Below are 13,310 nucleotides of genomic sequence, written 5' to 3'. Positions count from 1 at the left end.
AGCTGCGGTCCATGCAGAACGATTGTGTATGATATGACGAAGGGTTTAAAAGTCATTATTTTTTTCCATTCGGATTTCCAGTGCTCCCAGTGCTATTTGTTATTGTTGGAGAGGGTGATGGGGGGGGCAGGGTTTACAGAGACATTGGGGCTGAGGGAGCAGTGTGAGCGGGTGGGGGGCACCTCCTTTCCCCTAATGAGAGCAGTGATCTTGGGGTGTCTGTTTCATGACATCTATCTCCTAGACTCTAGGAGATAGTCCTTGCACTACTTCTTTTTTTTTCCTTTTACAGCCACACCTGCTGCATACGGAAGTTCCCAGGCTAGGGGTCGAATCAGAGCTGCAGCTGCCAGCCTACACCACAGCCACAAAAACGTGGGATCCAAGCTGCGCCTGTGACCAATGTCGGATCCTTAACCCACTGAGCGAGGCCAGGGATCGAACCTGTGTCCTCACAGATACTATATTGGGTTCTTAACGTGCTGAGCCACAGTGGGAACTCCATCCTCACACTGCTTCTTGTCAGAGCCCCATGCAAGAGGCTGTTCTCAAGTAGAAGCTGCCCTGCCCCTCCCCTGTTGCAGGAGCCTGATTGCTCGAGGCTCAAAGCGCTGAGTGGGGAGTGCCCACTGTGGCTGCCACTTTCTGCAACACATGGCTTTGACTCATTCACTCATTTCTTCATTGATTTATTCTCCCTCCTCCCCTCCCTCCTTCTATGGACATCCTGTGTAAAATCTGGATCCCCGCACCCCAGTCCCTCCTTTAGTTTCCTCTTAGTGTTTAGAACCATCTGATACCGTATATATTTCCATACATAGGTATTGTACTTATCCTTTGTTGCTGTCGTTGTTGTTGTTTTTTGTCTTTTTAGGGCCACACCTGCAGCATATAGAGGTTCCCAGGCCAGCGGTCCAGTCGGAGTTGTTGCCATCAGCCTACGCCACAGCCACAGCAATGCCAGGTCCAAGCCGCGTCTGTGACCCACACCACAGCTCACGGCAACGCCGGATCCCCAACCCACTGAGCGAGGCCAGGGATCAAACCCTCAACCTCATGGTTCCTAGTTGGATTCATTTCCACTGTGCCATGACGGGAACTCCTATTTTACTTATCCTTTACTGAGGCTTAATTTATATACCGTAAAGTGTACAGCTCTTACATGCGTAGTTTGAAAAGTTTTGTCGAATGTCTGCAACCGTGTCCTCGTCCCCCGAGTCACCCAGAAAGCCCCCTCGTGCCCCTTCCTGCCAATCCTCTCTCCAGAGACAGTCACTCTTCTGATTCCTGTTACCATAGATTAACTTTGCCTCTTCTTGAACTTCATATAAATGGACTCCTACAGCAACACTTTATATAAAAACTACAAAAACTATATATTTTACTTTTTTACCTTGTTTATTGTCTGTCTCCCTGAGGAGGACTGCAGGCGCCGATTTGGGTCTGTCTTGTTCATTGCCGAATTCCCAGCTTCTAGAAGAGTGCCTGGTACACACTCGGCAACATGTTTCTTGAGTAAATGAATAAAGGCATGAGTAGAGTTACAGAGTTGCCCTTTCACTCACCTATTTGCTTATTTTCTTTTTTCTCTAATAGGAGTCAGGGTAACGTTATATGAGATCACCCCAGAGTCAGACTGCACCCGGGTCCCCCACCTGCCTGCTCACTGAACTAGGAGAAGTCGCCTCAGTTTCTTCATTTGTGAAATGGGGCCACGAGTGCTCCTGCCTCCTAGGGTAGCAGTCTTACCCATAAGGTAGACTCATAGGAGTGGATTTATAGAAAGTAATTTAGTAAGCATTCATTAAATATTAATTTAAATTAATTTAACTGTTTGTTAACATAACCTTAGAGGTCACCCAGTCATTTATATATTTACTTATTTATTTTTTTATTTAATCGGTGTGTCTTTTTAGGGCCACACCCACAGCATATGGAAGTTCCCAGGCTAGGGGTCCCTTTGGAGCTGTAGCTGCCAGCCTACACCACAGCCACAGCAACGTGGGATCTGAGCCGCATCTGTGACCTACACCACAACTTGTGGCAATGCCGGATCCTTAACCCACAGATCAAGGACAGGGGTTGAGTCTGTGTCCTCATGGAGGAGAGTTGGGTTCATTAACTGCTGAGCCACGATGAGAACTCCCATTGATTTGTTTAAAAAATATTTGTCAATGACCTACCTGGAGAGACACACTGGTGTTATAGCAAGGAATAAGTCTAAGTCCCTTCTTCACAGGGGGTGGCATTTTGGTGGGAAAGTATATTAGTTGGGGTACAGGCTAAGCTGTGGGAAAAAAACAAACCCAACACTGCAGTTGCTTAAACAAATTAGAGGGTTTTTGTTTAGTTAAATAACTTTTTTTTTTTTTAATTTTCTAGGGCCGCACCCATGGCATATGGAGTTTCCCAGGCTAGGGGTCTAATCGGAGCTGTAGCTGATAGCCCATAGAGCCATAGCACTGCCAGATCCTTAACCCAGTGAGCAAGGCCAGGGATCAAACCCGCAACCTCCTGGTTCCTAATCGGGTTCGTTAACCACTGAGCCATGACAGGAACTCCTAATCTTTTTTTTTTTTTTAATTTGAATAATACTCCAAAGCAGTGGTTCAGCCCTGCTAGGGCAACTCTGCCATCCTTAGCATGTAGCTTCTACCTCTAGGTCCAGAATGGCTGCTGCAGCTCCTGCCATCTCATCTGCAACCCAGCAAATAGGAAGCAGGAAAAGGGCAGAGAGGTGTCTGTTCTTTACTTTTAAGGTGTGGCCCAGAAGGGTCTGATGATATAACTTTTATTAATATCCCACTGATCAGAACTTATGTGACCAAACCTTACCATAAGGAGGTCTGGGAAATAGACTCTCTGGCTAATATTTCTAAGAGCTTGGGAACTAGTGGTTTGGGGGTACTGCCTCTATATCCCCCAGGTGATCCAGGTCCCTTGTGGGGCAGTTTGAGGTGTCTCAAAACTAGGAATGCTAAACTAGATTTAGCAAATGAAAATACAGGACACCTAACCAATTTGAATTTCAGGTAAACAATATTTGGGACATATTTCTACTAAAAGCTATTCATCACCTATTTGAAATACCGTATTGCATCCGTCATTCCTATTCAAAGCTCTTCCTTGGTTAGAGCCCTAATTAGTCTTCCCTGGGTCTCCCAGTTCATCCTAGCTCAGCCTCCAAAGCCACTAGGCTTAACTGTGCACCTAGTGGGGGCTAAACCCTGTGGGGGGCAGGGGGGATACAGAAAACAAGGTGATGAGGTACCTGCTCTCGGGGCATAGCCATCAGGACAGGCAGCTGCATCTTTCATCAGAACAGACGAAGTTGCACCTGAATAGAAGCCCGTGGTTTGTCACATGGGACAACGGGTCTCAGGCAGCCTTGAGGTGCCCACCCCAATGGGCTGAAGTCTTCTCGAGAAGGCCCCTTGGAGGAACTGAGCCTTGGGGTTTCACTTGGGGAGTCCCTTTAGTCCCGGAGCAAGGCCCAAGTCCTGGAGAACCCTGGCCCCAGTTCGAACGCCAGGTCAGCTCCTTTGGATCTGTGTGACCTGGGGCAGGTCCCTTCACCTCTCCAAGCCTGGGTTTTCTTTTCTTTTTTTTTTTTTTTTTGGAGGAGGAGCCAGTGTAATGGCTAGTCTTTATTGGAAGAAACTTGCCAGCGCATGTTGAGTGAGTTAGTGCAGGGGCTCAGTGGGCCAGCTGGTGGGACACCAACTTGTAATGGGTTCCATAGCTGGGGCATTGCTGGATCTCGCCTTTGTGCACCCAGAACCAGATGACAGCACTGTTGTCTTCTTCACAGATGCAGCCCACTATCCGCTTGTTGGTGATGGAGGGGACTAAATTAGGGTCTTCCTTGGTACCTGAGGCTGCCTTTGGGGCAAGAATATTGTATGGGTCCAGTCCCTTGCGGGCAGCCATCATGACCTCCCTCTCCAGCCCAGTCGCCTGCTCCTCATCAGTAGGAACACCACCTCCAGATGCCATAGAGCGCACAACGGCGACTCCATTTGGACCTCGGGCCCTCAAGGTCTGCGCAGCTAGCGCTCCAGCTCCATGGAGTAGCCTTGAAGCCATCACGCCAGCTACAAATACCAGCACTTCCAGTCCAAGCCTGGGTTTTCTTACCTGTAGAACAGGGGCAACAAAACAGAACCCACTTCAGAGCGCGGTGCAGAAGATCAAGCGAGGCAGCGTTCATGCAGCTCTCCTGGTGTTTTGCAAAATAAGATCTGGATTAACGTTTGGTTGGTTGTAACTATTCTTATTGGAGAGAACAAAGGATTGGGATTGTTATGCTGGAGGCGGCAGGACTCTCACAGTGGGATGCGGTGGGAGGGAGGGCAAAGCACACGCGTAAAAGGCCTGGGGGACATCACCCTGGCCACCGAAGGGGGCTGGCACCCCAGGGCGGGACTTGGTGACGTGGGTGGCCTGGTTGGGGATAGATCAGGGCCGGCAGGATCCTGAAGGCCAGCAGCACGGTCCCTCCTCTTGTCCCCGAGCCCCTCTCCTCAGGACCCCCTCATGCAGGCCAGCGCACCTCTGGTTCCCGCATCCCGCTGCGTCCCGGCCCACCATGGCCACGGCCATGGCCACGGCCACGCTGTGGAATTTCCAATTTTCAGCTAATGTGCAGGTCATGACAGAGGCTCAGAGGCCCTGGTCGGACATAATGGCAGAAGAATTGTAAATGTCGCCCCAGTGAATGGCAATGAGGAATGGTGGGGAGGGGACAGTTTCCATCGGCCCGGGCAGAGCCCAGGAATACATTTTCTCTCCGAGTGTGTCGCATTAGATTTCCAGAGGTGCTGGGGCTCCAGGTACATGTCATTAGTAACAGTTTGGGTGATAATGAATCCTTTTATTTCTTTTCCTCACAGCTCATGAATACATAACGAGGCCCTGCTCTGGCGCATCTGGCCTGGGCCGGAGCCTCAGCAGCCTAATCTCATGCTGCTCCAATATCCAGGCGGCCCAGCTGGGGCCTGCCTTAAAGGAGCCGCGTGCCCTTTCTTGCCTGAGGATGGCCGGCCAGGTGGCCGAGGGTCTGAGCCCCGGCTGAGAGGTCAGCCTCATTGAAACCCAAGACGTGGAGGAAGGTGGCCGAGCCTGGGGAGTAAGGGGTCCCCAGATCCGGACTCAGTTGTGGGCATCATGCAATGCATCCAGCAGGCACTTGGTAATGCTGCTTAGTGCGTAGCGACTGCCGCTAGAAGGCTTTCTAGGGAACCCCTTGTTGAGCCTGGCCAGCTAGGGGGGTGTTGTGAGGTTGTGACCCCATTTTACAGCAGAAGAATCTGAGGCCTAGGAGGGTGAGGGCTTCGTCTTGGGATTCGCAAGGCAGGCAGAGGCAGAGCCCAGCTCCTCCCTGGCTGGCCATTATTGAAGGAGGTTCCCGGGGAAGGGCATTTTATCAAATGATTCTTAGCTTTACAAAATGTTCCCCACCAAGAATTTCATTGCGTATCTGTATTCATTGTGAACCTGGGTAGTTTATTGCTTTAGTGAGGCAAATGCTTAGTGGAAGAACAAAGGGTTAGGTTTTGTTTTGGGTTTTTGTTTTTGTTTTTTTTTTTGGTCTTTTTAGGGCTGCACCCACTTGGAAGTTCCCAGGATGGGGGTTGAATTAGAGCTGCAGCTGCTGGCCTACACCACAGCCACAGAAACGTGGGATCTGAGCTGTGTCTGCGACCTACACCACAGCTCGCAGTAACCCTGGATCCCCAACCCACCGAGCGAGGCCAGGGATCGCATCCGAGTCCTCATGCACAGCAGTCATATTCGTTACCCCTGAGCCACAATGGGAACGCCAAAGGGTTAGTTTTTCAAAATTGTTTTTCTCATCTTTTTCCAAAAACCTTCCCCTTCCCTTTCCCCCTCTTTGGCCCACTCTGTTTTCTTCATTGCACCTGTCAGGTCCTCACATGCTCTGTTACATCTCCTATTATGGGTGTTTCCTGCCCCATGGGGATATGAGTCCTGTTAGAGCAGGGATGGTTCTTAGCTGGATCTCCAGGACCAAGGACAGTGCCCATCACACAGTAGGTGATGAGGGTACAGGGGCAGAATGACTAACCAAGTTGCATCCCAGATGTGGTCCCCCCAAGACTCTGGCCTCCACTGGCCCATTGGTGGCAGGCCTCCTGGTCAAGGTGCAGCCTCGCATCTGGGACTCTCTTGTGCGGTCAGGCCTGGGTGGCCTCCTGGACACTGTGGGGGTGGAGGAGAGGGAGCAGGCAAAGCTCCCTGGTGGGAGGGGTGTGGAGGGCAAGTTCACACGCTGCGATGACAGCGCCCTTGTGATGGCTCGCGTCTCAGCTTTCAAGCAGGAGGCACCTGAGAACAGGAGAGCCACGTGACATGTGGGGCCTCTCTGTCATCCGCCTGGCAACACTAAACAAATATGACAAACATTAAAAAGCACTTACTGCTTTAACTCCTCTGAGAGGCAGGTGGGTATTATGTATCCCATTTCCTCATGTAAGGAAATAAGCGGCACAGAGAACTTAGGCAACTTGCCCAGGGACACATAGCAGTAAATGGCAGAGGTAGGATTTGAACCCGAACTTTCTGGTTTCTGCATGCAGATTTTATTTCTTTTTTCTTTTTTTGGCCACAGGGTGCAGTGGCTTGATATGCGTTCTCAGTTCCCAGACTAGGGATTGAACCTGGGCTGCAGCAGTGAAAGCGTGGAGGGGGGATTGAACCCACACCTCAGCAGCAATCCAAGCGGCATCGGAGAGAATGCCAGATCCTTAACCCACTGGGCCACAGCTGGAACTCCAGGTTTTTCTAGAAAAAGCATGAGGAGGGGTGGGAAAGGGCCTGTAGTTAGGGCTCCACTGTGGCCTCATCTGTCATGACCTCTCACCTCTCCTCCTCCCCTGTCGTCACCTCTGCTATCCTCATGGTGACCCTCCCCCTCCCCGTCACTGAAACCTCAGCCCGGGCCGCAAGAAGCACTGACCTGGACCAGATGCGGGTGTCTGGAATACCTGCGGCCCCATTCGGCCAAGGACTGATGGCTCACACCTGCCGTGGATGTGCCGACCCCACCCCGTGGTGTCAGGAAGACAGAGCTCTCACGGGACTCCGATCCCACTGGGACCTCCCCAAGTGTCCTATGTTCACTGGGGTCACTCCCCAGGCTCTCGCCTGATGATTATTCAGCATCTACCATGTGCCAAGTTTGGGGGCTAAGTCCTTTGTCTGCTATCTCATGTAATGCTCTAAAGGCTCCTGACAGGAGGGTGCCATTATCCTATTATTCCTATTTTATAGACAAGGAAACTAGGGCTCAGAGAGGTTAAGTAACTGGCCCAAGGTCACACAGCGGGTATAAGGAAGAGCCTGGATTCAACACTGGGTCTGTCGGACTCCAAAGCCCATGATCTTAACCACAATAAAGCCCTGCCTTTTTTCTGCCTACCCATCTCTGCCTCCTGCCTCTGAACTTCCTCCCTGGCTAAGGAGCCTTCCTGGATTAAAGGACGGAGCGGGAGAAAACTCTCCGTTCCCCGGCCATCATCTGTATCCAATTGTCCCCGGTCTGAGGTTTGTCTTGCACAGACTTTGTGCCACATCTTTCAGGGGTGTGCCTTACAGCTGAGTGTCTGGGGGACAGCCTCGGCCCAGGGAGGCTCAGGAAGGCAGGGAGCCGAGTGTCAGCGCCTCTGGGTCCAGCCCTGCCCCTTAAGGGGCCAGAGTGCTTGACCTAAACTTCACCCCCCTGGCTTTGCCCTCTCCATCGCGCTCTTGTTGGAGACAGTGTGGCCTGGGGAAAAATACATGCTTGGAGGAGGGAGAAGGCCTGGATCTCAGCTCCAGCTCAGCCACTTGTTAGTTCTGTGACTTTCCGGCAATGGCTCCTCTGCAGCTTAGCTTCCTCATCTATAAAATGGGTGTCATGATGCTACTTCCTGGGCAGACATTGCCTGGGCTCTAAACAGGGGTCGGCACTTGGAAGTTCTCCATAAACATCAAGCCCTAATTATAATAAGGATTGTTTTATTTTCTTCTCCTTAGATGTGTCTGTCCTGTAGCCCATCCGCTCAGGGTCCTGCCTACCTAGCTCACTCTGTGTTCACTCCTTTTTTTTTTTTTTTCTTGCTTTTTAGGGCCGCTCCCATGGCATATGGAAGTTCCCAAGCTAGGGGTCAAATTGGAGCTACAGCAGCCTACACCACAGCCATGCAGGATCCAAGCTGTGTCTGCAACCTACACCACAGTTCATGGCAATGCCAGATCCTTAAACCACCGACCGAGGCCAGGGATCAAACCCACATCCTCATGGATCCTAGTTGGGTTCGTTAACCCCTGAGCCATGAAGGGAACTCCCTAGCTGTGTTCACTCTTTAACCTACTTTGTGAGAGATGCCCTGATGATTCTTCTGATAACACATCTCTGACCCTGTCAATGCCATGGCCAGGGACCTTCAGTGGCTCCCTGTATTCTTCAAGACAAAGACCAAACCACCTACCCTGGCCTTCAAAGCCCTTCACAAGCATCCTCAGCCTCCCCATCCAATCTGATCCTCTCGTGGCCCCAGGCAAATCCTCTGCTCCCCGCAGGCACCACCTAACACATGGCCAGTCAGCCTCGTTGGCTTTTCTCCTGCTGTATCCCCCGCCTGGAATGCTTTCTCTCCCCTCCAGCTTCCTGGAGGAAGCAGTGTCTTCACCTGATCTCCCTGAGCCTCCGTTTTCTCATCTGTCGAGTGGGTGCCCACTGTGTCCACCTGTGGACTTTCCATCAGAACTAATGTCCTCAAAGCACAGTAAGGGCTTTGAGCATCCTCACGATAGATCTTCTCCGGATCCCCACTCCCATCCCTCAGCACACAGCAGGGCATGCCGAGGAGCAGCCGGAACAGCAGTGAAGCCCCTCTGATGCTGCCTGGGGAGGACCCCCGCCCAGTGCCCTGTGGAACCTCCCCCGGCCTCGCTGTTGACTTTGGCACACCGCCCTCACCTGGGCTGCCGTGACCGGCCTGGAATTTCAAGCTGAATTTGATTTGACCTGTTCCACGGGGCTGGCCCTTAAACCAAACCATATTCCTGCCGAAGCCCCAGTGCCCAGTGTTCCCCTGGGAGCTGGGGATAGAGGCTGGCTGGGCCACTGCCTGGGGCCACCCTCGCCAACCCCTGCCCAACTCTGCCTCCTGAACTAATTCCATAATCCTACCTCCTGCCCGGCCCCGGCGGCTCAGGAAGGGTTCCCTGGACTGCTCTGATCCTACCTTCCTGCTCAACAGCCCCTTGGCCCCTCACCAGCCCACGCTAGGGCCCTGCCGGCGTTCTGAAACTGATTTAGGTCCTGTGCTTGGCTGCCTCAGCACTGCCGCCCCCAGACCCCCAACCAGGCCCCGTAACAGGATCCAGATGTTCCCTCCCCTGTCCCCAGGGTCCCTGGGATAATCCGTGACAGTCGGGGGGCCAGTGGGGGTAGGCACAGCTGCTGGGATTGAGGATGGAAACGGGGCATGAGGCCCAGTGTCCAGGGTCAGTGGAGGGTAAATGGCCACACCCCCGCCCAGGCACCCTCTGTTCACACAGCCCCAGTCTCTACCAGGAAGCACCCTCATCTTTCCAGGCAGAGGGTGGACGTGCCCTGTGCGCTGGCTGTGTGACCTTGGGTGGGCTGTGCACCTCTCTGAGCCTCATCTTCCTCACCTGCAGGACCCGCTCTGACCTCCTTGCCTTGCTCTGACACCCCGTAGAGGTGCTTTGGCCCAGGAGCCTGGCACATGGTAGGTACCCACCAAAGAGTCTCCAGCCAGTCCCATCAGCATTTGGGGCCTGTTTCCTCCTCCATCAAATGGATATAGTGGTGTCTGCTTTTCTGGGCTTCGGGGAGAACTGATGCAGAGCAGGGGCTCAACAGACAGCGGGTGCTCCCCACCCATCTTCCAGGGTCCCTGGCCGGCACCCAGCTGGCAGCAGGAGGGCCTGGTCATCTCCTGGTGTCTGCCTTGGAGGCTTGGACTGGCTTGGGGAGCCCCTCATTTGATGGGGAATTCAGGTTAGGGAGACCAGGGTTCTCGTCCAAGGCCTGCCTCCAGGGCAGTCCTTTCCCCCAAAGGTCCGGTGTCCCTGTCTGAAACATGAAGTCTCTCCAGGTGGCTTCACAATATAGTCAATGCTCCGTGAACCTCTGTTGACTGACAGTCAGAAGATCCTCCAGCCTTTTCTCTCTGCCTCCTTTCTGTACCCATTGCTGCCCCTGAAATAGCTGAGCTGCCTCTGAGCCTGACTGCCTCCCCAGACTCTCATGGGCTCCCCAGCTCAGCAGGGCAGGGATGGAGGACCGGTGATGGGCCGAGAGGAAGCTCCTGGCGGGGCTTCCCTGCAGAAGCAGCCTGGGTATGGAGTGGGAGACTGAGCTTTGGGTGGAAGAGGGGGTCTCAGCAAGTCACTCAGCCTCCTTGTGCCCCAAATTCCTCCCTGGAAAATAGAATAATGGTAGCCACCGGGTCCAGAAGCACCACAGGGGTCGGGTACCACACCAGGGCCTTTAAGAGTCTGCTCTGCTCCTCCCAGCAGCTGGGAACTGGTTAGAAATGCAAATTATCCGGCTCCATCCTAGACCTGCTGAGTCTCCAGCTGTGTTTCAACCAGCCCTCCTGACGATGCTTGTTGGGAACTCAGGCAGGAGAACCCCAGATCCACATCCTTCTCCTTCTCGCCCCAGGCCCTTCTGGTCCACCGTTCTTCGGAGGCGTCTTTAAGAAGCCCCCTCCCTGCTCCCACGGGCCACAGGAACCTCCCCCACTTCCCAGGGTCTCCACCATTAACCACTGTACTCTTTTGTGGTCTGGAAACAGCCGCTTTCTTCCAGGCATCGGTGGGTGAGGTCCTGCAGGCAGATACCCTGCCCCTCCTGCAGGGCGTCACCAGCTGCACGTGTATTCTGGTCTTTGCAATGCATCCCCTGCCAGCCCACCTCTTTTCCATGTGGAGGGATGTCCCATAGACGTCACGGGGACACTCCTCTGTCCCTATCCCCACACCTCATGTGCGACCTAGCAAAATGAAGTGATTTACAATATCCACAGCCTGGTTCAAATCCGGGTTCCTCCGCTTACTAGGTGTGTGTCCTCAAATAAGTTTCTTGCCCTCTCTCCGAGTCTCGTTTTCTGAAAATAGAGATAATAATACCCATTTCTAGGATGGTTGCAAGAATTAAGGATGAGGCGTTCCCGTTGCGGCTCGGTGGTCAATGAACCCAACTGGTATCCACAAGGATGCAGGTTCGATCTCTGGCCTCACTCAGTGGGTTAAGGATCTGGCATTGCCATGAGCTGTGGTGTAGGTCACAGACGCGGCTCAGATCTTGCATTGCTGTGGCTGTGGCGTAGGCTGGCATCTGTAGCTCCGATTCGACCCCTAGCCTGGGAACCTCCATATGCCGTGAGCGCGGCCCTTAAACACAAAGAACAACAACGACAAAAAAAAGTAAGGGTGATAATAAGGGTACAGCTTAGGACAATACCTGTCAGGCACCATGCACCATATCCGTGCTAGAAATTAGGGTTCTCTGGACCCCGTCCCCCAGCGTCCCGAGTGTGACCTGCTGCTCCTTCCCTCCATGTACCAGACAGACTGGGCTCCGATAACTCATGAACCTGCTGCTCATGTTCATGTCTCCATCCCTTTGCATACGTGATCTCTGTCTGGAGAGCCTTTTCCTCATCACCTGGAAAACTCCTGCTTGCCCGCTCTTCCTGTTACTGGGAATGGCTGTTCTCCATTTACTGCCCGACTGGCTTAGCCGCCCGCCCCCCACACCCCACAACACAGGCTCTGATTCTTCTCTCCAAGCCCTCAACTCCTAGGCACTTAAATGCCTTGTCTGATGTCTGGCTTCTCCCCTGCAATGTAAATTCCTTGAAAGCGGAGTCTGGGCCTTATTTATCTCCATATTCTGGGTTGGGCTTTTAGTGTTTGTTTAACAAATATTTGCAGAGTAAATTTCTGAGTAAATTTTTTTTTTTGGCTGCCCTACTGCATGTGGAATTTCTTTGGGCCCAGGATTGAACCCGCATCGCAGTTGCAATCTGAACAAAGCTGCAGTAATGCTGGACCCATAACCTGCTGTGCCACAAGGGAACTTTATGGAATAAATTTGACAAGTTGAGTTGGAGTTACAGGGACTGACAAGAGATCTTCAGGATATAGCAAGTGAAATTTTAAAAAAGAAAGAAATATTGCCATTCGTAGCAACACAGGTAGACCCAGAGATGATCATACTAAGTAAGCCAGAGAAAGACAAATATCATAGGATATCACTTATATGTGGAGTCTAAAAAAAAAATGATACAAATGAATGCATATACAAAACAGAAATATACTCACAGACATAGAAAACAAAGTTATGGTTCCCAAAGGGGAAAAGGTGGGAGGGGGATTGAAATTAGGAGTTTGAGGTGTTCCCATTGTGGCTCAGTGGAAATGAATCTGACTAGCATCCATGAGGACGCAGGTTCGATCCCTGGCCTCACTCAGTGGGTTAAGGATCTGGCATGGACGTGAGCTGTGGTGTAGGTCACAGATGCGTCTCAGATCCCATGTTGCTGTGGCTCCTGTGTAGGCTGGCAGCTGCTGCTCCGATTTGACCCCTAGTCTGGGAACTTCCATATGCCACAGGTGTGGCCCTAAAAAGCAAAAATAAAAAATAATAAAATAAATGAAATAAAATGGCGAAAAAATTCATACAGTGTGGTTCCATGAAATACCCCTTCCCAAACTATACTTCTGCAAAAATTATATATTGAACACCTAGAAAGGAATCTGGAAGAGGGAACATTAAAGTGATAATAGGCATGGACTTGGGTGGGCCACGAAGTTGCAATGGTGGGGGAAGTGGTCTCTGTCGTTTTGTCTTGTTTGAATTGCTACAGAGAAAATGATTTATATGTTAGCTTGTGTATTGAAAACAAATAAAATAGTTCTCCTCCTCCTGTAAAAGGTTCATGTGGAACCTGGCCTCAGTCTCCTCCAGATTCAAACTGGACATGCCTAGCTTTTCCCACCCCAGGGCCTTTGCACCTACCATTCCTTCTGCCTGAGTGCCCCTCCCCAGCTTGTAGGTGGCTGTGCCTTCTCTGCATCACTTGGGTATCTGTAAATAGAACCTCCGAGGAGTCCTCTAATTCAGCCTGTCATCCCCTCCCAGAGCCCTCTGCTATTTTACCCTGCTTGGCACACGCTGCGATTATTATTTTCAATCTTTATTTGTTCGTTGCTGACAGTCTGTTTCCACTTACTGGGACATGAGCCCTTTGAGGTCACGAACTGTG

The 13,310-nt window shown here is 51.9% G+C and overlaps 1 protein-coding gene across 1 annotated transcript; it reads right to left on the bottom strand.

Moving 5' to 3' along the window:
• Positions 1-3,681: 3,681 nt before the first annotated feature.
• Positions 3,682-4,086, bottom strand: LOC125133503 (cytochrome c oxidase subunit 5B, mitochondrial-like). The gene has a single exon (XM_047791675.1). It carries the CDS (start codon positions 4,084-4,086, stop codon positions 3,697-3,699), a length of 390 nt encoding a protein of 129 aa, XP_047647631.1. The 3' UTR covers positions 3,682-3,696.
• Positions 4,087-13,310: the final 9,224 nt, after the last annotated feature.

Source organism: Phacochoerus africanus, chromosome 8 (genome assembly GCF_016906955.1).
Source record: "Phacochoerus africanus isolate WHEZ1 chromosome 8, ROS_Pafr_v1, whole genome shotgun sequence".
NCBI classification, from domain to species: domain Eukaryota; kingdom Metazoa; phylum Chordata; class Mammalia; order Artiodactyla; family Suidae; genus Phacochoerus; species Phacochoerus africanus.
This window is presented reverse-complemented; position numbering and strand designations above follow the sequence as displayed.

What these genes read in the sequence shown, in the direction of transcription:
- LOC125133503 (XM_047791675.1), bottom strand. Translation starts at nt 4,086, where the DNA reads ATGGCTTCAAGGCTACTCCATGGAGCTGGAGCGCTAGCTGCGCAGACC.